Raw genomic sequence first — 27,848 nt, 5'->3', positions numbered from 1 at the left:
CAACAAGCCAGCCGTCACGCGCAGCGCCTGCCTCCAGTCTAGCCCCTACCCTGCTGTGCGCCAGGATGAATGAGACATGCGTGGAGCCAGGCCACCGTGCCACTACACTTGTGATGAGCATGTCGGCGTCACATATGATTTGGGTATTTATAGTGTGCACATTTTAGCGATTCACATAGACGTATTCATTCACTAATGGTGCCCTTATGTGGGTGCAGTGGCCATCGCCGTCACCTCTTTGGAGTTCTATCTCGGCAAGTAGGCCGAGTAGCGCCGGATTCATTTAGGCTCGCATTACGCACAGGAGGACTGTCATTTATATGCTTACCAAACAGCAAACAGGTCCACATGATCACATATTAATGACAATCTAATTGGTCAATTATTGCCGTTTGATGGAGTGCCTGCATTAGGTGTGTGACATATAGCGCGGAAAGGTTTGGGACAGCGCATAGGTTCAGTTTGGGGAACAAATCCATATCGGACCATTAATGAGCCGGTTAGAGGACACGTCTAATCTTGCATTGCGATATATGTTGGTGCTGAATTGGGCTATTAGCCTACATGATTGTGCGTTCATGAACTGTCGCTCTTATTCTCTCCGTCAAACATAGTAATTCACCGACGCACCACCTGCGTCGCCAGTTCCCCCTGTGTTCAAAAAGGGTGTAGAACACCGTGTAAATCGGTAGGACAAGTTGAGAGGTGTCGTACAAAAGCGCGTAGAAAGGCGACTAAATTTTCGCCCTTTCGGCTTGATAAATCGCAATGTGGGGGGGGGAGATGGCGTACGCCTGAAATCGCGAAAAAGCCCGTGTAAAATATGGCGTACCTCAATGATAAATGAGGCCCCAGAACGTTTGACATACGAAAGACAATGGCATATAGTCTAATGTACAGTTGACCTCTCTGTATGCTGTCTGGACTCAAATCAAAGCATTGGTCTCGTTGCAACGTTCTTATGTGGTTTGAGTGCCCCCCCCCCCGTCTCTTCTCCGATAAGACTTTCTTTCTGGTCTCTTCTGTGGTCTTGTTTTGTCAAGTTAACCTACACCGCCTTGGCGCTAACCACAACAATTGCTGTTTGGCACAGAGTGTACCAGCCATGGAATGTCATCTTTATCTCATAGGTCTATGGAAGAGGGACACCATTCCTTACAGAAAGCTCCAGCTACAGCCATACTCAGAGGTCAATCATTATAATTAGGAACAGCTAACAGGATCAGATTAAACCAACATTTCTCTGAAAATCAACCAAATTCATCAATAGTCTTCAATAGTATAGATAGATAGTATAGATAGGGTGTTGTCTGTTCCTGGCGTGCAATGAAGACTAAAGAAGTGGGTAGAAAGCAGAAAGTACAGTTTTTACACAGTGGTGTTTAAAGACGTGGGTCCATGTATAAAGAAGTGAATATACTGTAGCAGAAAGAACAGTTTTTACATTAGTGGTGTTTAAAGACGTGGTTCCATGTATATACTCCATGTACCTCTTTATGCGCTCCACTACACCACTGGTTTGCACTCTACCAGAGCCTGAATGCCCACCATATTCAGCAGCACATGATAGCGGGAGATTATGAGGCTAATTCTCACATAACCTGCCTTTATTAATCTCAGAAGATGAATAAACGATTCCTAAAACACTAATGTCCTATAAAAGTGTCACCAATGACATTTCCAGAGGAAGGTGACAGGATGTAGATCCTGGTAGTTTTGTCACCATCTGGCCAGGGAGAGGCTTTTGTTCTTCACATCCAAGTTCTTTGGCCTACAGTTTTGGAACTGCCCCTAAGATAAATAAATAATGTCATAATCCAAACTTTAATTCTTCAAAAAATGACAATCAAAGCTTGTCCCGGTTTGTTTTGTTACCTAAACTGTGTGCCAATGAATACAAGGATGAACACTACAGATTTGTCCTTGCTTCATTTAAAGATAATCTTGGTGGCTTGTGTATTTTAGAGTAATTATGCAGTATTAACGCCTGCTTCATGATTCAACAACCTTTCCAAAGTGCATAAATATCAGCAACGTTGAGATTAAAAATAGGATCTGCTGTGAATGTGTGCCATGAGAGGATTGACACTGAATTCATTGTGATGCCGTCAGCCTGTCTGGGGTCCTTAACGGTGATAAAATAACAGCACAGTATAACTTTTCTTCATAACAATCAAACTTTTATTCTAACATTTACAGGTTGACTCATCGAGTAGCACAGTATAATCAACACTATTTACAAGTAAGTTCTCAGTCACTGTAGGTCCATATGGCAAAGGGCAGAGTAAAGTCGTCCATTAAAGTGTCTCCCATCCACAGTCCTGAAATGATCACACGATTGGCAGATCAGGGATGTAAATTACCATTAATTTGTTTTAAATGAATTCACATGCATAATGTTTAGAGGTTTGCATAATATCGATCTCTGTTCTGGAATTCTTTGTAGGCAAACTTGGCGTCTTTCTTGGTGTGTGGGATCCGGCCAAAGGGTGCGTGGTCGTTGAAGCAGGTGTGGAAAACCTCGTCCAGCACCTTCTCCGCCTCCTCCCTGTCCACCTTCCTGACCGCCAGGATGGAGCGCAGGGCCCGGCCACGAACACACTGCTGCAGGGACCCCAAACACATATTACCATCTATAGTATTACTGTCTACTCTATTATTACTATCTACTGTATTATTACCATCTATATTATTACTGTCTACTCTATTATTACTATCTATATTATTACTATCTACTGTATTATTACTATCTATATTATTACTGTCTACTATATTATTACTATCTACTATATTATTACCATCTATATTATTACTGTCTACTGTATTATTACATCTTTATTATTACTATCTACTGTATTATTACTATCTATATTAGTATTACCATCTATATTATTACTGTCTACTATATTATTACAATCTATATTATTACTATCTATATTATTACTGTCTACTATATTATTACTATCTACTATATTATTACCATCTATATTATTACTGTCTACTGTATTATTACATCTATATTATTACTATCTACTGTATTATTACTATCTATATTAGTATTACCATCTATATTATTACGATCTATATTATTACCATCTACTGTACTATTACTATCTATATTATTACTATCTACTGTATTATTACATCTATATTATTACTGTCTACTCTATTATTACTATCTATATTATTACTATCTACTGTATTATTACTATCTATATTATTACTATCTACTGTATTATTACTATCTATATTATTACTGTCTACTATATTATTACTATCTATATTATTACTGTCTACTCTATTATTACTATCTATATTATTACTATCTACTGTATTATTACTATCTATATTATTACTATCTACTGTATTATTACCATCTATATTATTACTGTCTACTATATTATTACTATCTATATTATAACTGTCTACTATATTATTACTGTACTATATTATTACTATCTATATTATTACTATCTAGTATCTACTGTATTATTACCATCTATATTATTACTATCTACTATATTATTACTATCTATATTATTACTATCTATATTATTACTGTCTACTATATTATTACCATCTACTATATTATTACTATCTATATTATTACTATCTACTGTATTATTACATCTATATTATTACTGTCTACTATTTTATTACTATCTATATTCAATCAATTAATCAATCAAAGCTTTATTTGTATAGCGCATTTCATACCCAGAGGCAACACAATGCGCTTTACAGAGAACAAGGGAGGTATATTATTACTATCTACTGTATTATTACCATCTATATTATTACTGTACTGTATTATTACCATCTATATTATTACTGTCTACTATATTATTACTATCTATATTATTACTATCTTCTGTATTATTACCATCTATATTATTACTGTCTACTATATTATTACTATCTATATTATTACTGTCTACTATATTATTACTGTACTATATTATTACTATCTATATTATTACTATCTACTGTATTATAACATCTATATTATTACATAATATTATTACATAAAATTATACAGTATAAGAGTAACAACATGAGACCGCTAACTGCTAAATGGAGGTCAACCGATCAATCGGTTTTGCCGATTAATCGGCACCGACAGGATGTTAAAACTATGGTTATCGTCTGAACTGGGCTCTGATAGTGGCTGTAATTGACCATATTCAAAAGATGTAGGCCTGATCCACCGAATCACACTTACCTGTAAGGATGTTCCGTTATATTGTTCATATACTTTTTAAATCTATTTCATTTTTATTTCATTTTTTTCTTTTTGCCATTATCTATATTGAATTAATTGACAAGGATCTTGAACTATATTATATAGCTTTCTACTCTTGGGTGTGAGGAAGACATTCTTAGAGATGCTCCTCAGAGAAATCCTTCATGGAGGAAATGAATAGTGAAGGAAATGTTTTGCAGCGTTGGTCATGCAGGCCTAACAGGTGACAGAGGGCAGGTGTGTGCAGGTAGCAGAGGCTTAAACGCCTGAGGCAACAAACAAACCCTCTGAGTTTTCATTACTCTTTGCTTTTTCTCCTACGTTGAGTTTGATGATCCATTCCTGCTCCAAATTATCGTTATATCGGTCAAACTCTACTGCTAAATGCCACATTTGGGTTGATCACATTGAAAAGAAATGGCCAACTCACAAGGACAAGCTCAAAAGGACTTGAACTGAGTTTGATTTGTCAGGTGGGCAGGTCCGTTGAGATCATCAAGCTCAACCCCCAGAGTATTACACACTACTATCCACACTACAAGCTCAACAAGAGTATTACACACTACTATCCACACTACAAGCTCAACAAGAGTATTACACACTACTATCCACACTACAAGCTCAACAAGAGTATTACACACTACTATCCACACTACAAGCTCAACAAGAGTATTACACACTACTATCCACACTACAAGCTCAACAAGAGTATTACACACTACTATCCACACTACAAGCTCAACCAGAGTATTCCACACTACTATCCACACTACAAGCTCAACCAGAGTATTCCACACTACTATCCACACTACAAGCTCAACCAGAGTATTACACACTACTATCCACACTACAAGCTCAACCAGAGTATTACACACTACTATCCACACTACAAGCTCAACAAGAGTATTACACACTACTATCCACACTACAAGCTCAACCAGAGTATTACATACTAGTATCCACACTACAAGCTCAACCTCCAGAGTATTGCACACTACTATCCACACTACAAGCTCAACCCCCAGAGTATTACACACTACTATTTACACTACAAGCTAAACCAGATTATTGCACACTACTATCCACACTACAAGCTCAACAAGAGTATTACACACTACTATCCACACTACAAGCTCAACCAGAGTATTACACACTACTATCCACACGACACGCTAAACCTCAAGAGTATTACACACTACTATCCACACTACAAGCTAAACCTCAAGAGTATTACACACTATCCACACTACAAGCTTAACCAGAGTATTACACACTACTATCCACACTACAAGCTCAACAAGAGTATTACACACTACTATCCACACTACAAGCTTAACCAGAGTATTACACACTACTATCCACACTACAAGCTAAACCTCAAGAGTATTACACACTACTATCCAGACCATCTGCCTTTTATTGCTCAGTAGGAATGTTTAGAAGTCACTACCCGAGCAACTTGTTTGTGCTGCCTACTGTAAACATGTCATCTGTAGAAGTCAGGCACAACCCCCAAAGTTTGTGATAGTATCTGCAGATAATAATGAACACAGGTCTGTTCTATCACGGCCCAGCAGAAGCAAAAAGGAGAGACAATGAGGTCCTGGAGACGGACGGCAGAGGCTGAGCTTCAGGCCAGACTGGGGCTCACATGGAAGGAAGCTTTCAGATATCCCAGGAGAGGAGGGGATAGAGGGCCCTTATGAGAGAGAGAGGGGACACTGTGCAGGGTCTATGAGAGGGGACACTGGGCAGGGCCTATGGGAGGGGACACTGTGCAGGGCCTATGAGAGGGGACACTGTGCAGGGCCTATGAGAGGGGACACTGTGCAGGCCCTATGAGAAGGGACACTGTGCAGGCCCTATGAGAAGGGACACTGTGCAGGGCCTATGAGAGGGGACACTGGCGCTATGAGAGGGGACACTGGCCCTATGAGCCAGTAAGTAACAAAGGTATCCTTTTGACACAGGGATTTGAATTGTGACCGGGAATCAGTCCACTATTACTACCGTACTTGTTGGTGCTGCTTGAAGCCAAAGTTGAACCTGGATACCTCGTTGGTGAAAGAGCAGTCCCCACTGAGATTGGCTGCCCGAATCTAAGGAAGAGGGGAAAAGTTAAAATAATATCTTTAATATCTGCAGTAGGATTGATACCACCCATCAATAGACATCACCTAACCATGGACATCTCCTAACCATAGATATAAGAATGACGGGTAGGTCGGTGAGCAGAGCTATGGAGGGGCAGTCTGTGTCACCTCAGAGCAGGCTAGGTGCTTGAAGTTGTCGAACCAGTCCACATGCGCCCGGCAGTGGTCGAAGGCGTGGATGAGCTCGTGGGCGACCACTCTGTTCATGTGGGACTGCTGGTGAATATTATTCTGACACAGAACGATCTGCAAAAGAGCAAAACAGTTTCAATCAAATCCAACCACCGTGGACAGAGGGTTGTGGTCTTACAAAACAGTCAAGGTGAACAGGCGGACGGCTTTTACACAGTCTAGAACAGGCTGACAGCTTTTACAGTCTGGGACAGGCTGACAGCTTTAACAGTCTAGAACAGGCTGATAGGTTCTCGTCACATTTTAAGACTTGTTCCTTACTTGCGATGTTGTTGCATCAAAACCACCACTAACAGTTCCATCACAATCTTCACAGGAGAAATGTCTGTCCTTGTACACGGCACTGAGAACACAGGAGATGTGAGCAGACGTCAGTCTCACACACAGCTCCAGGATTACATGGTTACAACTTCTATGTTGATTCAGATTCAGATACACACACACACACACACACACACACACACACACACAGCAGATGCAGAGTACACACACATATTCAGATAGACAGATACAGAAGCAAACAAAAACACACACAGAGACACACATACACATGCAGAATACACACACATATATTCGAGTACAGACACACATAAATACAGATTAGGGCTGCCGCCTTTAAGTCGACGAGTTGAATCATCAGTCGGAGACCCTTAAGATGGGTAAAGACCACTCACCCGCCTTGTGATTCATATAGGACAGGACAATCATTAGTTTTAGACCTAGGTTATTACTGTAGATATGTGTTGTGCAGTAAAATGAGACTTAAGACTGATATAGTGGAGGGAAGAAGGCAGGGAATCACTCTCCCCTCCGCTGTGCGTCTAGCCTACTGTGCACCAGCAATCACGAAAACTGCTTAGTCAGGTAGCTGGTGGTCAAGTAGCTGGTGGTCAGGTAGCTGGTGGTCAGGTAGCTGGTGGTCAGGTAGCTGGTGGTCAGGTAGCTGATAGTCAGGTAGCTGGTGGTCAGGTAGCTGATAGTCAGGTAGCTGGTAGTCAGGTAGCTAGTGGTCAGGTAGCTGGTGGTCAGGTAGCTGGTGGTCAGGTAGCTGGTGGTCAGGTAGCTGATAGTCAGGTAGCTAGTGGTCAGGTAGCTGGTGTTCAGGTAGCTGGTGGTCAGGTAGCTGATAGTCAGGTAGCTGGTGGTCAGGTAGCTGGTGGTCAGGTAGCTGGTGGTCAGGTAGCTGATGGTCAGGTAGCTGGTGGTCAGGTAGCTGGTGTTCAGGTAGCTGGTAGTCAGGTAGCTAGTGGTCAGGTAGCTGGTGGTCAGGTAGCTGGTGGTCAGGTAGCTGATAGTCAGGTAGCTGGTGGTCAGGTAGCTGGTAGTCAGGTAGCTAGTGGTCAGGTAGGTGCTCTCTTTTCTGGATTGCCGACCGCGGGGTTGTGTGATGGACCTCCACAGCGGCAACAGTAGGTCAATGTGATTGTCGACCAAATTGGGTGAAAAATGGGATAAAATCACAAATAAATGTATAGAAAGACACTCCACCATCTTGGCCAGAGCTTCTACTGGGGCCACAGCAAAAGGGATGTTGAGGACTTTGACCCTGGTGAACCCTGCTCAGTCCCGTCTACGCCAGAGGGAGAACGCTACATTACTCTAACAGACTGCACCTGTCCTACGCAATTAGAGGCTTCACCCGCTCAACACGATTTGATTGGCTAAAAACCTTAACAAATACAGACGGTCAGACAGAAATGTTAATCTCTGTGCCTCGCTGGCCCCGCCCCTCGGCCCCGCCCCTCGGCCCCGCCCCCGCTAGAGCAGACAGCAAGGTGGGGGGGCAGAAAGTCCAGCCGCCTTGGAGAAAAGACTGTCATCGCTCAAAAAATGCTGCGCTTCAGTGAGTAACTACATTGTCTAGAGCTTTCCCAGCAGCCATGTTGTCTTTGCAGGGTGAGCACAGGTGTGAATGAATCACTTAACTAACGTCCTGTTGTATTATTCAGTGTCACAGCTATTCCAGTATGCAAAATATTAGGGCAATGACACACATAATAAATTCTAAATGGAACAGGGCAATAATAATTATGTTATTAATTATATGTTATAATTCATGTTATTGATTACATGATCAGTGATGACATGTCCAAATGGCTGCTGAGAAAAGGGTCTATTAACTGTAGATACTACTGAGGAGCAGACTGGGTGAAAAAGGCTAGTGAAAAAACGTATGGTCCCTGACAGGGCGCTAGGGGAAGCCCTGGACCGAAGATGATGACCCTGGTCTAATGATTTGGCTGTTACCTACCACCCTGAACTCTTCATGGCTCCAAGGAGTAGTTTTGCATATGGACCTGCAATGGCACAGAATCAATAAGATAGTAAGACAGCAAGATAACAGTAGACATGTAAAATATCATCATCATCATCATCATGACTTTATTAGGTAGCTAATGGTTAGTTAGCCTAGCTACTAGTGCTAGTAATCATAGCTACATAAATGTTCTTTGACAACTAAATTATTTATGGAAACTATTTACATGAGATGATAAACACAGCGATTTAGCACCTTGCAATGACATTCCAGCTAACGTTATCTGACTAGCTACTGTACTTACTAGTCTCCATGGCACAATGCAGCATGACCTGACACTTGTTATTGAAAGTGAACACGCTTTCTCCAATTGAACCCTTCTTATACTTTTCCGTTTTCCTGTCCGGGAATAGTCCGTATCCATAATCCTCTTCTTCTTTAGTTTGAGCCATTGCATGGATGTCTATAGTGTAAACTAGGCTATTTTGCTGCTAGCTACCTAGCTAGCTGAGAGTTCACCAGTTACCATGTGGTGACGTAGAAGAGCCAAAGGTGAAAGATTCGGGTAATTAATTACCATTAGTTCTAAACACTGTGGTTATGTATAGCAAGGCGTGGTAAACATGTGATTTGTCTAGATGAATGAGAACACATATGTCATATTAAAATATAATGGTGAAGTTAACGGCAAAAAACGTCTCTGCGCGTGCATGTGGCAACCCTCAGTTCACGAGCAGAACAAACGCAAAGGCTCTTGGGACATTGCTGTCATGGCGCCGAACGTATCCAGACATCACGGTTAGCTAAACATTTATAACCAGGTTTTCAGCTTCATCGTTTTAAGCCTTGGGACCCAAACAGGTATTCCTCCTCAAATGACATGATACGATTATCTGCGTGGTTGCAGCAGGGTTTTGCTAAGAAGTGGCATAACGTTTTTTAAGTTAGTTAGTGCTAGCACTAACGTTAGCCAGATAGATTTTTTGCAACTAATGTTAGCCTATATTGAACAATTTTGATTACTTCAAAGTTCACAGTTTTTACAATCAAGTAGAACAGTGTGTGCAATGTCTTTCACACACAGGAAGGCATGGCAGGTCCAAATAAAGCCATCGAGTTGCAACTACAAATACGACAGAATGCAGAAGATCTGAACACCTTCATGAAAGAACTTTCCAGCTGGGAAACAGACATAAAGAAAAAAGATGACCAGCTACGAACAGGAAGCTTTGGCGAGCCAGAGGTATGTTGCTGCTATCCATCTCGAAGTATGTTGGATATCATCAAGTTATATTCTCTTGCAGGTAACAGGAACTTTCAATGCCCTGTCTGTCCGCTTCAGAAAAGTCTCCCACCTGTGAGAAATAAGGACTTCAAAAGGAAAAGGGAGAAGAAGAAACCGAAGGAGGAACCAAAGCAGGACATTGCGCAGAGGGAGCCACAGCAAGCTCCCCGGATAAAGGCTTACGACTACCAGTCCTGGGATAAATTTGATGTGGTAAATTCAAGAATAATATCCTATACTGATCAAGAACAGTGACGCTGTAACTTAAATGCCACCTGGAGGCCTGTGCTTGGTCTGACATTTCCTTGTTTTCCTGGCAGGACAAGGCTTTGGAGTCTGTGGATAAAGAGGACAGCCCTGTGGAGTCTATGGATAAAGAGGACAGCCCTGTGGAGTCTATGGATAAAGAGGACAGCCCTGTGGAGTCTATGGATAAAGAGGACAGCCCTGTGGAGTCTATGGATAAAGAGGACAGCCCTGTGGAGTCCAAAGACTCTGATTCGGAGGAGTCTGCAGTACCTGTTGATCAGGAGAGGGCCCTCGCCGAGAAGGAGAAGGTACAGTTGGCTATTGCCCCTAGCCCTGGTAGGCTGCTGATTCATGTGTCCGCAATGCTGCCTGGCAACTCTCAACCTCAGGGTCGTAGGTTTGAGCCCCATGTTGGCCGCAGTTAAGCATTAAGTTAAGCTTTTTACTGTACATGGTTACCTGTATCATGCACATGACAAATATAAAATATGTGTTTATTGGTATTATGTTTAAGTTGAAATACAGAAAACTAGGGTCCGGCCTGCGACATGATGCCAAAAATATAATGTAATCCAGCCCACAAAATTACTTCCTGTTCATGGCACCGGCAGGCAGGCCTACATGCGAAATTCAAGTGGCTCAAACTTGGCCTAACAAAATGCTGTTATTGTGAGCAGTGTGCGAGGTGAGTGAGGAATACAGTCACAGGTGCAATCAATCCAAACTTGACTATGAACTATGAACGATTTGCAGCTAGCCACAGAGAGGCTATTTTCATGGTTAACATTAGCAACACAGACAGCTTCAAGAAAGATGGACATTGCAGCATTTTTTGTTTTGGAGTTCAATGGAAATGCTACCTGCCTGATATGCAAGAAAAAAGTAAAGAAAAAGAAAAAAGGCAAATGTGAAGCGTCATTCATTACTAAACATAGAGTAATGATGTCGCAGGGACAGTATGAGGCGTAGGGAGACGAGAGGAAAAAATGAGCCACTCATCTGAGAGGGCTAACGTCAAATAGAGTAGTAGCCTACAAATGTATTCAACTGTCTGGCAAGAAATGGAAACAAACTTGAACTTAAATAAATGCAAGTACAGGTCCAGGGCAGGCTTACAGTAGTGATGCACATCTTGAAGCTCAAATAGAATAAAGTACAAATGTAGACTATTCAAGATAAAATAAAAGTGAGGACAAAAGATTTGTACCTACTGTTAAAATATATAAAAATGTATAGAAACCGCTGTTTGAATTTGTATGATGAAAATGTTAGTTATGGAATAGTTATGGAAACAAAAAATTTAATTTTCAGAAATATTGCACTTTCTTATAGTTATGTAGTACTTGAACCTTGAAGAGGCCCTCCTATGAGATAACGATACCAGCAGTGGCCCCAAGCCAATTGAGTTTGAGTCCCCTGGTCTAAGGTGATTGTAATGCAAAACTGTCTTTGAAGGAAACCAGAGAGCAATTTGCCTTGAACAATGCAAATGTGTGTGGTATTATTCCAGGGTAATGAGCTGTTCAAAGAGGGGAAGTATGATGAAGCCATTGAGTGTTACACTAGAGGCATGGGGGCGGACCCTTACAGCCCCGTTCTGCCCACCAACAGGGCCGCCTGCTTCTTCAGGCTGAACAAGTAAGCAGCGCCGCATCCTGTGAATGACTTCATGATGGTCACAAACATATCTGGGCTCAGCAGGGATACTGTGTGAGAGCTGAGATTCGTCTGTGTTCCTCTCTGGTAGGTTTTCTGTTGCTGAGTCCGACTGCAACTTGGCCGTTGCTCTCGACAACAATTACTTCAAAGCGTTTGCGCGGAGAGGGGCGTGTCGATTGGCCCTGCAGAACTACGAGTCTGCCTTAGAAGGTGAGGAGAGCTCTGACTGAGCATTCTGATTCACAACTAAACAGCTCATATTTTGAAAATGGCAGAATTCTATGTTTTCCTCTAACCTGTGTTTAGATTATGAAGCGGTTCTCCGGCTTGTTCCTGGCAACCGGGAGGCACAGAGGGAGAGGGAGAGGGTGAAAGAGGTAGGTGACGTCATAAGGGCATGATCAACCCCAATCAGATTCAATCCAGACTACGTAAAACAACAACCACCTACAGTAGCAACTGCTCTGCCCAAGACGATGGTGATTGGTTTAAAGATTTTTTTTTTCTCCTTTCTCCGAATGGTCCAGCCAGACCTTTCTCCAGCACTGGTACAGCGTAAACCACGCGTGGAGATGGGTCTGGCTATGTGAGACTGTCCACAGGAGCCCGTGTACTTTTGCAACCGTGTATTTGTCTTTGCGGTTGCACTGTTCGACCACATGCAACCGCGCTTTCGGGCCCCTGAAACCGTGTTTGTTTGAAACAGGAGTCCAGGGTGAAGTTTTTGGACAATTCCGGTTTCAGCGGTTGTGTGTGGATATGATAACCGCAGTCTTTTATTGCTCGTCTCCATTGTTTGACGTCAGAGCGACGGTAAACACAGGAAATAAACAGTAGCTGTGTTCGAAACGGTTCGAAATCGTTCACTCACTCCCTATTCCCCATGTAGTGTTCCCCATATAGTGAACTACATAGGGAATGATTAAACGGTTTTCGGACACTACATGGAACGTCATTCCGTCGGATATTCATGAACGCAAGCAGCGCGCGTAATGTAAACAAACCGAGCACTGATGGCACTGGCAGCAGATTGAAATGTACTCGGGTAGTATTCAGTTTCCATGTTCAGTTTTGAATGTTGAATCCCAAATAAATTGCTGAAATTCTAATGATGCGCAAGTGTGGTTTTGTATGGTGCTGTCTGCCAATAGCAAGCTGTAAAGTTGCACAATAAGACCGTGATAGCTAGTTGGCTCACAACAGCAGCTTCCATTACATTAACGGTAGCTTTCAGTGGTTTAAGCAGTTAGCCAATATTACAATGATGATTCCTGTAGCTATTTTGGTTCTACTGGAATAGGATCGCGGTAGCACGCGGTAGGATCGCGGGGCACTTATAATGCAGTTTCAAAAAATCTATTTTCTGCCGCAAAACGGTTGTTTTCATCAATCTGTCTTGATGAATCGCTAGTTGTGCTTACATAGAGAGCATAGGCCTGTTGTGGTATTTCACATGCCTTTGTAATATGATCTTTAGAAACGTCTTTAGACACGAAATAGCTTCCTCACTTGCTCCAGCACGCATGCGCACAGCGTGCTGGAGCAACGATTGCGCGCTGTGCGCATTAGTGCTGGAGCAAGTGAGGAAGCTATTTCGTTTCGAAAGACGTTTCTAAAGATCATGGCATGTGAAAACACAAGCACAACTAGCGATTCATCAAGACAGATTGATGAAAACAACTGTTTTGCGGCAGAAAATAGATTTTTAGAAACTGCATTCTAAGTGCCCCGACCACCGCCATTACATGGATATACTGGCTCGCGCTGGATTTTAAATTTCTTCTACATGCCTCCGAACTACACCAAAGTGATCTCGGTGAGTCAAATGTCTTATAATATGTCGTAAATAAGGTCCAGGTTGTCAAAAACGAGCATTGTCCTTTAAGGTAAACCTGAACGTGACCATGCAAATGGCGAAAAGTCGATGATGTCAATAAATAAAATGTAACGTACGATTTCTTAGCATAGCGAAATTAGGCATACAATGTTTAGCTTGCCAGCTCTGACAATGTGCCAAATCTCAAGCTTTTACCATATTGGCTTGTTTACATTTATCCAGAATGCCACGCATTCAGACAGTTTGCCTGGAACGCTATGAAGTCGTGAATCGTGACTTGAAGTCGAAACTTATGGGCTCAAAATCCTATCTGGAACGTGGCATAATATTCTCCTCTTTGTGATGCCTCTCTGTGTTCCTCTATATTCTGTCTCTCTCTCTCCTCTCTGCAGGCCATAGCCAGTAAGGGGGGGACGGTGCGGAGCCAGGAAGCGGCAGAGTCGGAGGTGGCGCCCCCTGTGGTGGAGGACCCCCAGCAGCAGAAGCTCCTGGAGGAGCAGCTGAGGAGACAGGAGGCAGTGGTGCAGAAGGACCGGGTAGGAGGCCCCTCGGGGCCCGTAGGGAGGTACTTCCTCACACCTGTTCTGCTGTGCTGGTTGGACGTCATATCCTCTCTCTTCAGGGAAATGCCTACTTCAAACAAGGGAAGTACGAGGCAGCGGTGGAGTGTTACAGCAGGGGCATGGAGGCCGACAGCACCAACACTCTCCTACCCGCTAACCGGGCCATGGCCTACCTCAGACTGCAGAAGTAAGCCACAGGTTTGGTCTGACTGTGTGTTCTGACTTTGTGTGGTCTGACTGTGTGTGGTCTGACTGTGTGTGGTCTGACTGTGTGTTCTGACTGTGTGTTCTGACTGTGTGTGGTCTGACTGTGTGTGGTCTGACTGTGTGTGGTTTGACTGTGTGTGTTCTGACTGTGTGTGTTCTGACTGTGTGTGGTCTGACTGTGTGTGGTCTGACTGCGTGTGGTCTGACTGCGTGTGGTCTGACTGCGTGTGGTCTGACTGCGTGTGGTCTGACTGCGTGTGGTCTGACTGCGTGTGTTCTGACTGTGTGTTCTGACTGTGTGTGTTCCGACTGTGTGTTCTGACTGTGTGTGGTCTGACTGTGTTCTGACTGTGTGTGGTCTGACTGTGTGTTCTGACTGTGTGTTCTGACTGTGTGTTCTGGCTGTGTGTGTTCTGACTGCGTGTGTTCTGACTGCGTGTGTTCTGACTGCGTGTGTTCTGACTGCGTGTGTTCTGACTGCGTGTGTTCTGACTGCGTGTGTTCTGACTGCGTGTGGTCTGACTGCGTGTGGTCTGACTGCGTGTGGTCTGACTGCGTGTGGTCTGGCTGTGTGTGTTCTGACTGTGGTCTGACTGTGTGGTCTGACTGCGTGTGTTCTGACTATGTGTTCTGACTGTGTGTGGTCTGACTGTGTGTGGTCTGACTGTGGTCCGACTTTGTGGTCTGACTGCGTGTGTTCTGACTGTGTGTTCTGACTGTGTGTTCTGACTGTGTGTTCTGACTGTGTTCTGACTGTGGTCTGACTGTGTGGTCTGGCTGTGTGTGGTCTGGCTGTGTGTGTTCTGGCTGTGTGTGTTCTGGCTGTGTGTGTTCTGGCTGTGTGTGTTCTGACTGCGTGTGTTCTGACTGCGTGTGGTCTGACTGCGTGTGGTCTGACTGCGTGTGGTCTGACTGCGTGTGGTCTGACTGTGTTCTGACTGTGTGTGGTCTGGCTGTGTGGTCTGACTGTGTGTGTTCTGACTGTGTGTGTTCTGACTGTGTGTGGTCTGGCTGTGTGTGGTCTGGCTGTGTGTGGTCTGGCTGTGTGTGGTCTGGCTGTGTGTGGTCTGACTGTGTGTGGTCTGACTGTGTGTGGTCTGGCTGTGTGTGGTCTGGCTGTGTGTGTTCTGACTGTGTGTGTTCTGACTGTGTGTGGTCTGACTGTGTGTGGTCTGACTGTGTGTGGTCTGGCTGTGTGTGGTCTGACTGTGTGGTCTGACTGTGTTCTGGCTGTGTGTGGTCTGACTGTGTGTGTTCTGGCTGTGTGTGGTCTGGCTGTGTGTGGTCTGACTGGTCTGACTGTGTGTTCTGACTGTGTGTGGTCTGACTGTGTGTTCTGGCTGTGTGTGTTCTGGCTGTGTGTGTTCTGGCTGTGTGTGTTCTGACTGTGTGTGGTCTGGCTGTGTGTGGTCTGGCTGTGTGTGGTCTGACTGTGTGTGGTCCGGCTGTGTGTGGTCCGGCTGTGTGTGGTCCGGCTGTGTGTGGTCCGGCTGTGTGTGGTCCGGCTGTGTGTGGTCCGGCTGTGTGTGGTCCGGCTGTGTGTGGTCCGGCTGTGTGTGGTCCGGCTGTGTGTGGTCCGGCTGTGTGTGGTCCGGCTGTGTGTGGTCTGGCTGTGTGTGTTCTTGCTGTGTGTGTTCTGACTGTGTGTGTTCTGACTGCGTGTGTTCTGACTGCGTGTGGTCTGACTGCGTGTGGTCTGACTGCGTGTTGTCTGACTGCGTGTGTTCTGGCTGTGTGTGGTCTGACTGTGTGTGTTCTGACTGTGTGTGGTCTGGCTGTGTGTGGTCTGGCTGTGTGTGGTCTGACTGTGTGTGGTCTGGCTGTGTGTGGTCTGGCTGTGTGTGGTCTGGCTGTGTGTGGTCTGGCTGTGTGTGTTCTGACTGTGTGTGTTCTGACTGTGTGTGGTCTGACTGTGTGTGGTCTGGCTGTGTGTGGTCTGACTGTGTGGTCTGACTGTGTTCTGGCTGTGTGTGGTCTGGCTGTGTGTGTTCTGGCTGTGTGTGGTCTGGCTGTGTGTGGTCTGACTGTGGTCTGACTGTGTGTTCTGACTGTGTGTGGTCTGACTGTGTGTTCTGGCTGTGTGTGTTCTGGCTGTGTGTGGTCTGACTGTGTGTGTTCTGGCTGTGTGTGGTCTGACTGTGTGTGTTCTGGCTGTGTGTGGTCTGACTGTGTGTGGTCTGACTGTGTGTGGTCTGGCTGTGTGTGGTCTGGCTGTGTGTGGTCTGGCTGTGTGTGGTCTGACTGTGTGGTCTGACTGTGTGGTCTGACTGTGTGGTCTGGCTGTGTGTGGTCTGACTGTGTGTGGTCTGACTGTGTGTGGTCTGACTGTGTGTGGTCTGACTGTGTGTGTTCTGATTGTGTGTGTTCTGACTGTGTGTGTTCTGACTGTGTGTGTTCTGACTGTGTGTGGTCTGACTGTGTGGTCTGACTGTGTGTGGTCTGACTGTGTGTTCTGGCTGTGTGTGTTCTGGCTGTGTGTGGTCTGACTGTGTGTGTTCTGGCTGTGTGTGGTCTGACTGTGTGTGTTCTGGCTGTGTGTGTTCTGGATGTGTGTGTTCTGGCTGTGTGTGGTGTGACTGTGTGTGGTCTGACAGTGTGTGGTCTGACTGTGTGTGTTCTGGCTGTGTGTGGTCTGACTGTGTGTTCTGGATGTGTGTGTTCTGGCTGTGTGTGGTCTGACTGTGTGTTCTGACTGTGTGTTCTGACTGTGTGTGGTCTGGCTGTGTGTGGTCTGGCTGTGTGTGGTCTGACTGCGTGTGGTCTGACTGCGTGTGGTCTGACTGCGTGTGGTCTGACTGCGTGTGGTCTGGCTGCGTGTGGTCTGGCTGCGTGTGGTCTGGCTGCGTGTGGTCTGACTGCGTGTGGTCTGGCTGCGTGTGGTCTGGCTGCGTGTGGTCTGACTGCGTGGGGTCTGGCTGTGTGTGTTCTGACTGTGTGTGTTCTGACTGTGTGTGTTCTGACTGTGTGTTCTGACTGTGTGTGGTCTGACTGTGTGTGGTCTGGCTGTGTGTGGTCTGGCTGTGTGGTCTGACTGTGTGTTCTGACTGTGTGGTCTGACTGTGTGTTCTGGCTGTGTGTGTTCTGGCTGTGTGTGTTCTGGCTGTGTGTGGTCTGACTGTGTGTGTTCTGGCTGTGTGTGTTCTGACTGTGTGTTCTGACTGTGTGTGGTCTGGCTGTGTGTGTTCTGACTGTGTGTTCTGACTGTGTGTGTTCCGACTGTGTTCTGACTGTGTGTGGTCTGACTGTGTTCTGACTGTGTGTGGTCTGGCTGTGTCTGGTCTGACTGTGTTCTGACTGTGTGTTCTGGCTGTGTGTGGTCTGACTGTGTGTGTTCTGGCTGTGTGTGGTCTGGCTGTGTGTGGTCTGACTTCGTGTTCTGACTGTGTGTGTTCTGACTGTGTGTGGTCTGGCTGTGTGTGGTCTGACTGTGTGTTCTGACTGTGTTCTGGCTGTGTGTGGTCTTACTGTGTGTGTTCTGGCTGTGTGTGGTCTGGCTGTGTGTGGTCTGGCTGTGTGTGGTCTGACTGTGTGTTCTGACTGTGGTCTGACTGCGTGTTCTGGCTGTGTGTGTTCTGGCTGTGTGTGGTCTGACTGTGTGTGTTCTGGCTGTGTGTGTTCTGGCTGTGTGTGTTCTGGCTGTGTGTGGTCTGACTGTGTGTGGTCTGACTGTGTTAGGTCTGGCTGTGTGTGGTCTGGCTGTGTGGTCTGACTATGGTCTGACTGTATGTGGTCTGACTGTGTGTTCTGGCTGTGTGTGTTCTGGCTGTGTGTGGTCTGACTGTGTGTGTTCTGGCTGTGTGTGTTCTGGCTGTGTGTGGTCTGACTGTGTGTGGTCTGCCTGTGTGTGTTCTGACTGTGTGTGCGCTGGCTGTGTGTGGTCTGACTGTGTGGTCTGGCTGTGTGTGGTCTGGCTGTGTGTGGTCTGACTGTGTGTGGTCTGGCTGTGTGTGGTCTGGCTGTGTGTGGTCTGACTGTGTGTGGTCTGACTGTGTGTGGTCTGACTGTGTGTTCTGGCTGTGTGTGGTCTGACTGTGTGTGTTCTGGCTGTGCGTGGTCTGGCTGTGTGTGGTCTGACTGTGTGGTCTGACTGTGTGTTCTGACTGTGTGTGGTCTGACTGTGTGTGGTCTGACTGTGTGTGGTCTGACTGTGTGTGGTCTGACTGCGTGGGGTCTGGCTGTGTGGGGTCTGACTGTGTGTGTTCTGACTGTGTGTTCTGACTGTGTGTGTTCTGACTGTGTGTGTGTTCTGACTGTGTGTGTTCTGACTGTGTGTGGTCTGACTGTGTGTGGTCTGGCTGTGTGTGGTCTGGCTGTGTGATCTGACTGTGTGTGTTCTGACTGTGTGTGGTCTGGCTGTGTGTGTTCTGGCTGTGTGTGGTCTGACTGTGTGTGTTCTGGCTGTGTGTGTTCTGACTGTGTGTTCTGACTGTGTGTGGTCTGGCTGTGTGTGTTCTGACTGTGTGTTCTGACTGTGTGTGTTCCGACTGTGTGTTCTGACTGTGTGTGGTCTGACTGTGTTCTGACTGTGTGTGGTCTGGCTGTGTGTGGTCTGACTGTGTTCTGACTGTGTGTTCTGACTGTGTTCTGGCTGTGTGTGGTCTGACTGTGTGTGGTCTGGCTGTGTGTGGTCTGACTGTGTGTTCTGACTGTGTGTTCCGACTGTGTGTTCTGACTGTGTGTGGTCTGGCTTTGTGTGGTCTGACTGTGTGTTCTGACTGTGTTCTGGCTGTGTGTGGTCTGACTGTGTGTGTTCTGGCTGTGTGTGGTCTGGCTGTGTGTGGTCTGACTGTGTGGTCTGACTGTGTTCTGACTGTGTGTTCTGGCCGTGTGTGTTCTGGCTGTGTGTGGTCTGACTGTGTGTGTTCTGGCTGTGTGTGTTCTGACTGTGTGTTCTGACTGTGTGGTCTGACTGTGTGTGGTCTGCCTGTGTGTGGTCTGGCTGTGTGTGGTCTGACTGTGTGTGGTCTGGCTGTGTGTGGTCTGGCTGTGTGTGGTCTGGCTGTGTGTGGTCTGGCTGTGTGTGGTCTGGCTGTGTGTGTTCTGGCTGTGTGTGGTCTGACTGTGTGTGTTCTGGCTGTGTGTGTTCTGACTGTGTGTTCTGACTGTGTGTGGTCTGACTGTGTGTTCTGGCTGTGTGTGTTCTGACTGTGTGTGTTCTGACTGTGTGTTCTGACTGTGTGTGGTCTGACTGTGTGTGGTCTGACTGTGTGTGGTCTGACTGTGTGTGGTCTGCCTGTGTGTGTTCTGCCTGTGTGTGTTCTGACTGTGTGTGTTCTGACTGTGTGTGGTCTGGCTGTGTGTGGTCTGGCTGTGTGTGGTCTGGCTGTGTGTGGTCTTGCTGTGTGTGGTCTGGCTGTGTGTGGTCTGACTGTGTGTGGTCTGGCTGTGTGTGGTCGTCCCCCAGGTACCGGGAGGCAGAGCAGGACTGCAGCGCAGCCATCACCCTGGACGACACATACTCCAAGGCCTTCGCCCGCCGGGGCTCAGCCAGGGCCGCTCTGGGGCTTCTGGCCCTGGCCAGAGACGGTAGCCTAGCCCTGCCCGTACACTAGGAGCTGTGTGTGTGTGTGTGCAGCCTCGCCCTGCCCGTACACTAGGAGCTGTGTGTGTGTGTGCAGCCTAGCCCTGCCCGTACACTAGGAGCTGTGTGTGTGTGTGCAGCCTAGCCCTGCCCGTACACTAGGAGCTGTGTGTGTGTGTGTAGCCCTGCCCTGCCCGTACACTAGGAGCTGTGTGTGGGTGCTGGTGTGTGTACAGCTTCCAAGTGGAACTCTATTCAATATTCCATCAGTTTGCAGTGTATGCTAACCTACCTGTGTTGTATTTGTCCTGATAGATTTCACGCAGGTTCTAAAGCTGGAACCAGGAAACAAGCAGGCGTTGAACGAACTGAAGAAAATCACCATGGTGACTAAGTATTCAGTGGTTGTATTGTTTTGGGTGTCATAACAGTCCTTAGCGGAGCCTGGATGGTCATAACAGGTCTTAGCGGAGCCTGGATGGTCATAACAGGTCTTAGCGGAGCCTCGATGGTCATAACAGGTCTTAGCGGAGCCTGGATGGTCATAACAGGTCTTAGCGGAGCCTGGATGGTCATAACAGGTCTTAGCGGAGCCTGGATGGTCATAACAGGTCTTAGCGGAGCCTGACTGCTTCTTTCTGGTCCTGTTCTCTGCCCTAAAGGAACTGAGCCTGGAGGGTCTGTTGGCTACGGAGGAGCCGTCCCAGAGGAGGATGGTAGAACCGCTGGATAACCCTCACCTGCGCTCTAACGTGAGTAAAGATAAACCTCACCTGCGCTCTAACGTGAGTAAAGATAAACCTCACCTGTGCTCTAACGTGAGTAAAGATAAACCTCACCTGCGCTCTAACGTGAGTAAAGATAAACCTCACCTGTGCTCTAACGTGAGTAAAGATAAACCTCACCTGTGCTCTAACGTGAGTGAAGATAAACCTCACCTGCGCTCTAACGTGGGTAAAGATAAACCTCACCTGCACTCTAACGTGAGTAAAGATAAACCTCACCTGCGTTCTAACGTGAGTAAAGATAAACCTCCTCACCTGCGCTCTAACGTGAGTAAAGATAAACCTCACCTGCGTTCTAACGTGAGTAAAGATAAACCTCACCTGCACTCTGACGTGAGTAAAGATAAACCTCCTCACCTGCGCTCTAACGTGAGTAAAGATAAACCTCACCTGTGCTCTAACGTGAGTAAAGATAAACCTCACCTGCGCTCTAACGTGAGTAAAGATAAACCTCACCTGCGCTCTAACCTGAGTAAAGATAAACCTCCTCACCTGCGCTCTAACGTGAGTAAAGATAAACCTCACCTGCGTTCTAACCTGAGTAAAGATAAACCTCCTCACCTGCGCTCTAACGTGAGTAAAGATAAACCTCACCTGCGTTCTAACGTGAGTAAAGATAAACCTCACCTGCGCTCTAACGTGAGTAAAGATAAACCTCACCTGCGCTCTAACGTGGGTAAAGATAAACCTCCTCACCTGCGCTCTAACGTTAGTAAAGATAAACCTCCTCACCTGCGCTCTAACGTGAGTAAAGATAAACCTCCTCACCTGCGCTCTAACGTGAGTAAAGATAAACCTCACCTGCGCTCTAACGTGAGTAAAGATAAACCTCACCTGCGTTCTAACCTGAGTAAAGATAAACCTCCTCACCTGCGCTCTAACGTGAGTAAAGATAAACCTCACCTGCGCTCTAACGTGAGTAAAGATAAACCTCACCTGCGCTCTAACGTGAGTAAAGATAAACCTCCTCACCTGCGCTCTAACGTGAGTAAAGATAAACCTCACCTGCGCTCTAACGTGAGTAAAGATAAACCTCACCTGTGCTCTAACGTGAGTAAAGATAAACCTCACCTGTGCTCTAACGTGAGTAAAGATAAACCTCCTCACCTGCGCTCTAACGTGAGTAAAGATAAAGCTCACCTGCGCTCTAACGTGAGTAAAGATAAACCTCCTCACCTGCGCTCTAACGTGAGTAAAGATAAACCTCCTCACCTGCGCTCTAACGTGAGTAAAGATAAACCTCACCTGCGCTCTAACGTGAGTAAAGATAAACCTCACCTGCGCTCTAACGTGAGTAAAGATAAACCTCCTCACCTGCGCTCTAACGTGAGTAAAGATAAACCTCCTCACCTGCGCTCTAACGTGAGTAAAGATAAACCTCCTCACCTGCGCTCTAACGTGAGTAACGACACTTTACTGTCACATGGGCACCTGTGTAGTTGGGTAAATTCTTAGGTGCAAGTTCCTCTTCAACATGCAGTTACAATATACATGCAGTTAACAGTTATAGCAGGAATTCCCAAACTGTGAGGTGGGCCTCCCCTGGGGGGCCCCAAAGAAATACAGGGGAGGCGCGGAGGGATGGTTAGAAGAAGAAAAAAAAGGAAAACATTTTTTATTTTTAAATTTTCTATGTTTTTTATGAATGAAATGTGATTGTAAAGGTCGGAAGATCTAAATAAATAATGGGAGAGATGTATATTAAATTTGTGGATAGTGCCTAGAGAGAGCTGTAGAGAGAGCCTCCCCCGCAGGCATGAATGTATTGTGTGAAAACGTTAGTATTAATTAGCAACAGGTGCCACTGAGCTAACTTAGCTGTGTAACGTTATGGGCTAGCTAACGCTGCCTTGCAAAATTGACAAATTTGGGGGGTTGGGGGTGTGTCACTGTTTTCAGAGTGGAGGCCCACATTGATGGAGTTTGGGAACCCATGAGTTATAGTATGCATGCAGTTACAGTTATAGTATACATGCAGTTACAGTTATAGTATACATGCAGTTAACAGTTATAGTATACATGCAGTTAACAGTATACAGGTTGGGCATCACTGAGTCACTCTTTTTGTGTTTTCATGTGAATACAAACGATCATTAACATGAATACAAACGATTAATTCCATTGAACATTCTATGGAATCAACGTTGATGGAATCAGTGGAACGTCTCCCTCACAGTCTAAGACTGGTGTAAAGACCTGCTTGTTTAGAAAAGCTTTTAGTATGAAATGCCTTTATATTTTATATATTAATTTGTGTCTGTTTTTTTATTATAATTTTTTATTCTGCTTGTCATTACACTGCTTGCTTTTCTTAATGACTGAGATTGTCTCACTGAAATGAAAGTGCTTTGTAAATCAAATGAATTATTATGTTGTATTATTATTAAGTGTTATTGGTTGTTTGTTCCAGAAGCCGCTGAGGAGAGTGGACATCGAGGAGGTGGGGGGGCTGAGCGCCCCCCTCCCTGACGCCCTGAGGAGAGTGGACATGGAGGAGGTGGGGGGGCTGAGCGCCCCCCTCCCTGACGCCCTGAGGGAGGCGCCGTCCTCCTCGCCACTCTCCGCCTCTCCCAGCGCCAAGATCCTGAAGATAGAAGAGATCCCTGACCCGCCCACTCAGCCCCCTGTCAGGTAAACAGTGACCCCCCCCCATCTCACAGCCCCTTATCAGGTAAACAGAGACCCCCCCCCACATCTCACAGCCCCCTGTCAGGTAAACAGAGACCCCCCCCCATCTCACAGACCCTGTCAGGTAAACAGAGACCCCCCCCCCCACCCCCATCTCACAGCCCCCTGTCAGGTAAACAGAGACCCCCCCCCCATCTCACAGACCCTGTCAGGTAAACAGAGACCCCCCCCCATCTCACAGACCCTGTCAGGTAAACAGAGACCCCCCCCCATCTCACAGACCCTGTCAGGTAAACAGAGACCCCCCCCCCATCTCACAGCCCCCTGTCAGGTAAACAGAGACCCCCCCCCCATCTCACAGACCCTGTCAGGTAAACAGAGACCCCCCCCCCCACCCCCATCTCACAGCCCCCTGTCAGGTAAACAGAGACCCCCCCCCCATCTCACAGACCCCTGTCAGGTAAACAGAGACCCCCCCCCCCCCCCCCATCTCACAGCCCCCTGTCAGGTAAACAGAGACCCCCCCCCATCTCACAGACCCTGTCAGGTAAACAGAGACCCCCCCCCATCTCACAGCCCCCTGTCAGGTAAACAGAGACCCCCCCCCCATCTCACAGACCCCTGTCAGGTAAACAGAGACCCCCCCCCATCTCACAGACCCTGTCAGGTAAACAGAGACCCCCCCCCCATCTCACAGCCCCCTGTCAGGTAAACAGAGACCCCCCCCCCATCTCACAGACCCTGTCAGGTAAACAGAGACCCCCCCCCATCTCACAGACCCTGTCAGGTAAACAGAGACCCCCCCCCATCTCACAGACCCTGTCAGGTAAACAGAGACCCCCCCCCATCTCACAGACCCTGTCAGGTAAACAGAGACCCCCCCCCATCTCACAGACACTGTCAGGTAAACAGAGACCCCCCCCCATCTCACAGACCCTGTCAGGTAAACAGAGACCCCCCCCCATCTCACAGACCCTGTCAGGTAAACAGAGACCCCCCCCCCCATCTCACAGCCCCCTGTCAGGTAGGGCTGGGTTTAAAATATTGATTCATGAATCCCAAAATCAATCTTTTATTTAATGAATGAATGAATAAATGAAGGAATGAATAGTTCATTAATTAATTCAATGATTCATTCATTCATTTATTCATTTTTGGAAATCAGTATCGATACCCAGCCCTAGTATTGATGTGTTGCATAACTTGGCAGTCATGTAATTAAGGTTACAGCTAAACAGGGTTAGGGTTAGGGTTAGTAACACTAACCGAATCGATATTGAATCGAATCGAATTGAATCGTGATAATCGATTCTGAACCTTGTGAATCGGAATCGAATCGATTCTTGAAATTCGAATCGATACCCAGCCCTACTATCAGGTATGCGCTGCTGTTTAGTGTTCTGTTGCCTTCCATGCTATAGGACCTATATTGCTATATATAGTTCAACTGATCCTGTGTGTGTGTGTGTGTGTGTGTGTGTGTGTGTGTGTGTGTGTGTGCGCGCGCGTGTGCGTTTCAGGGGTCCGGAGGGCGACGGCACGCAGACAGAGATGCAGCGGAGGAGAGAGCAGACCGGCGGTCCAGCAGGGACCCCCCCCTCGTCCTCGGCGGAGGCGCGGCGCGTCCCTTCTGCCCCCAACAACAGCTTCCAGCTGGAGGCCGGCCTCCGGCAGGTCCGGGGCAGCCCGGAGCTCATCTACCAGTACCTGAGGGTGGGTCTGTCTGAGCGCCACACACACACTCTGATTCCCTTCACGCTTTAGTCTGTTATTTGCACGGACATAGACAGTAAGTGTAATATTGTCTTATTGTATTGAGATAGATCATGTTTTCTGACAAAGAAAGAAATGTATAGATGCCAGTGCCACCAAAAACTGATGTTGTGTGTGTGTGTGTGTGTGTGTGTGTGTGTGTGTGTGTGTGTGTGTGTGTGTGTGTGTGTGTGTGTGTGTGTGTGTGTGTGTGTGTGTGTGTGTGTGTGTGTGTGTGCGCGCGCGCGTGTGTGTGTTCTCCACTAGCAAATTGAGCCGCAGGGTTTTTCCCAGATCTTCCAGAGCTCACTGGAACCAGACATTCTCAACCTGATCCTGAGGACGCTCCAGAGTTTCTACACACAGTAAGAACACAACACAACACAGCTCAGCTCAGTAAGAACACAACACAGCTCAGCTCAGTAAGAACACACCACAACACAGCTCAGTAAGAACACAGCTCAGCTCAGTTAGAACACAACACAGCTCAGCTCAGTAAGAACACAGCTCAGCTCAGCTCAGTCCACATAGGGGATTTTTAAATAGTAAGTGTTTGCTTGAGTCTGTCTGGAGGGTCAGGCTGGGGGGGTTAACAGCCCCTTGGTTCTGTCAGGCTGGGGGGGGTTAACAGCCCCTTGGTTCTGTCAGGCTGGGGGGGTTAACAGCCCCTTGGTTCTGTCAGGCTGGGGGGGTTAACAGCCCCTTGGTTCTGTCAGGCTGGGGGGGTTAACAGCCCCTGGGTTCTGTCAGGCTGGGGGGGTTAACAGCCCCTTGGTTCTGTCAGGCTGGGGGGGTTAACAGCCCCTTGGTTCTGTCAGGCTGGGGGGGTTAACAGCCCCTTGGTTCTGTCAGGCTGGGGGGGTTAACAGCCCCTTGGTTCTGTCAGGCTGGGGGGGTTAACAGCCCCTGGGTTCTGTCAGGCTGGGGGGGTTAACAGCCCCTTGGTTCTGTCAGGCTGGGGGGGTTAACAGCCCCTTGGTTCTGTTGTAGTTGTTTTCATTGTTCCAAGAGCATCAGAGGACAGAAAAGTAAATTCCAAGTATTTCAAGTAGTACTTAGAACCAGGACTCGTACACAACAACATACAACGTTTTCAGAATCTGACGCTTGGTGAGCTTTAGAGCTTAGTCCTGAACTGAACACGGTGGTGTTGACTCCTGAACACGGTGGTGTTAACTCCTGAACACGGTGGTGTTAACTCCTCTTCAGGAAGGAAGACCCGCTGCTCATCCTGGAGGTGCTGCGCAGCCTGGCCAGCGTGCGCAGGTTCCACATGGCCGTCATGTTCATGTCCACCCCGGAGAAGAAAGGTACACACCCTACCACAGCACAACATTATCACATGATATAATATGATCCTGTATTTCTATATTAAACAATGGAAATGTTATGCTAGGCCTTCTCAGTGTCATGATTACTGCATGCTACTGTACCGGCTTGTCATTGAACACGATGTCTCCTGTGTGCACGTATCGGCCCAACTGACCATTTCTCATGTTGCTTTTCCAGTTTTGCAAGAATTGTTTGACTTCCTTCACCAAGCGGGGCTGGAGGACTCTTCTGTCAGAGTCTTACAGGAGAAATATGGGGTGTGACCATGGGAGGACACGGATACCTGGAAATGGGACTCAATTTGAACTAAACAGGCAACACCACTGAGACCATAGTTTGGATTGTAAACGGCAGCCAAAATCATTTATTTTAAGTGTTATTTTTTCAATGGTTTTGATAATATGTAAGTGTTCAAAACATTGCTGTGTAGGTATCCCCAGTATAGCCTGCCATGCATCAGTTATTTTGTGCTTCCATGTTGGTGGATCAGTGATATCTGATATAACGCAAGATGGTCTTCCGCTTACAACTAAGGCAAATTCAGCAGTGTGTTATGTTCTATCATGTTCTGACAGAATGATGTGTCGCTGTTTCAGTCTGGGTTACTTCCATGTCTTTTCTTGGAAAACAGTTGAATTGCGTAATAAAGATGTTTATTCATGTGTGCTCTCTCTCTCGCCCTCTCCCTCTCTCTCTGGGGTGACGAAGAGTCCCGCCTGTGAACAGAAAGCCCGAGTATGGCCCCTGGCCCTCAGGGACGTCCTGTTGGTCTAGTGGAGAGGCAGTGAAACGGCTCAGCCTTTATTGATCACTGAAAGGAATTGCAGATAGGAAACAGAATATGGCAAGACAAATATGGTTATCATATTCTGTGGAACACATTTGTGTTTGTGGAGAATATGTTGGACTAAAGGGTTGGCATAGTTAAGGAAAGGTCAACTGATTGCATGACTTCATAATTAAAGAGTCCTTTATGTTAAGACCATCCTACTTTACCATTATTTGATATTTTAACTAGCCAAAATCTAAACCTTGGTTACCTGTGCCCAATGAGGGCCTGGAACCTACGACCTAAGACTACCTCTACCTAGCTTGGCAACCGGCTACCTAGACAACTATAATGCGACTGTTTCTACTGCATTTTGCACATTGCAAATACAATTGCAGTGTATTTCAAAAGCATAA

The 27,848-nt window shown here is 46.6% G+C and overlaps 2 protein-coding genes across 5 annotated transcripts; one reads left to right on the top strand and one right to left on the bottom strand.

Annotated features, from left to right (window-relative positions):
• Nucleotides 1–2,204: 2,204 nt before the first annotated feature.
• atp23 (ATP23 metallopeptidase and ATP synthase assembly factor homolog) lies at nucleotides 2,205–9,519 on the bottom strand. The gene is made up of 6 exons (XM_084447626.1): nucleotides 9,150–9,519; nucleotides 8,840–8,885; nucleotides 6,850–6,931; nucleotides 6,505–6,642; nucleotides 6,259–6,342; nucleotides 2,205–2,604 (listed from the first exon to the last, which is right to left on the bottom strand). The coding sequence occupies exons 1-6, from the start codon at nucleotides 9,295–9,297 to the stop codon at nucleotides 2,401–2,403; spliced, it is 702 nt and encodes a 233-aa protein (XP_084303752.1). The 5' UTR covers nucleotides 9,298–9,519; the 3' UTR covers nucleotides 2,205–2,400.
• Nucleotides 8,843–27,329, top strand: rpap3 (RNA polymerase II associated protein 3). Of its 4 annotated transcripts, none has more exons than XM_084447622.1 (18): nucleotides 8,843–8,912; nucleotides 9,930–10,088; nucleotides 10,188–10,343; nucleotides 10,451–10,687; nucleotides 11,890–12,017; nucleotides 12,127–12,248; nucleotides 12,345–12,415; nucleotides 14,268–14,411; nucleotides 14,498–14,625; nucleotides 20,050–20,171; nucleotides 20,482–20,552; nucleotides 20,829–20,904; nucleotides 21,370–21,386; nucleotides 23,362–23,582; nucleotides 25,100–25,292; nucleotides 25,599–25,696; nucleotides 26,541–26,641; nucleotides 26,841–27,329. In XM_084447622.1, exons 1-18 carry the CDS (start codon nucleotides 8,880–8,882, stop codon nucleotides 26,924–26,926), a joined length of 2,163 nt encoding a protein of 720 aa, XP_084303748.1. In that variant the 5' UTR covers nucleotides 8,843–8,879; the 3' UTR covers nucleotides 26,927–27,329. The 4 variants fall into 4 exon arrangements, with proteins under 4 accessions (XP_084303748.1, XP_084303749.1, XP_084303751.1 ...); XM_084447624.1 differs by lacking the exon at nucleotides 8,843–8,912 and adding an exon at nucleotides 9,612–9,706; XM_084447623.1 differs by lacking the exon at nucleotides 21,370–21,386 and having other exon boundaries at nucleotides 20,829–20,918.
• The last annotated feature ends 519 nt before the right edge of the window (nucleotides 27,330–27,848 follow it).

Source organism: Borostomias antarcticus, assembly GCF_949987555.1.
Source record: "Borostomias antarcticus genome assembly, chromosome: 13".
Classification (NCBI taxonomy): Eukaryota; Metazoa; Chordata; class Actinopteri; order Stomiiformes; family Stomiidae; genus Borostomias; species Borostomias antarcticus.
The sequence above is the reverse complement of the archived record's forward strand: the minus strand, read 5'-3'. Positions and strand labels throughout refer to the sequence as shown.

Excerpts from the sequence above, each read along its gene's own strand:
- rpap3 (XM_084447622.1), top strand. The coding sequence starts at position 8,880 with ATGGACCTGCAATGGCACAGAATCAATAAGATA. Across the intron at positions 12,018-12,126 it reads TGCTTCTTCAGGCTGAACAA|GTTTTCTGTTGCTGAGTCCG; the intron begins GTAAGCAGCGCC and ends CCTCTCTGGTAG. Across the intron at positions 12,249-12,344 it reads CTACGAGTCTGCCTTAGAAG|ATTATGAAGCGGTTCTCCGG; the intron begins GTGAGGAGAGCT and ends ACCTGTGTTTAG.
- atp23 (XM_084447626.1), bottom strand. The coding sequence starts at position 9,297 with ATGGCTCAAACTAAAGAAGAAGAGGATTATGGATACGGACTATTCCCG. Across the intron at positions 8,886-9,149 it reads GCATTGTGCCATGGAGACTA|GTCCATATGCAAAACTACTC; the intron begins GTAAGTACAGTA and ends GTGCCATTGCAG. Across the intron at positions 6,343-6,504 it reads AGCACCTAGCCTGCTCTGAG|ATTCGGGCAGCCAATCTCAG; the intron begins GTGACACAGACT and ends CCTCTTCCTTAG.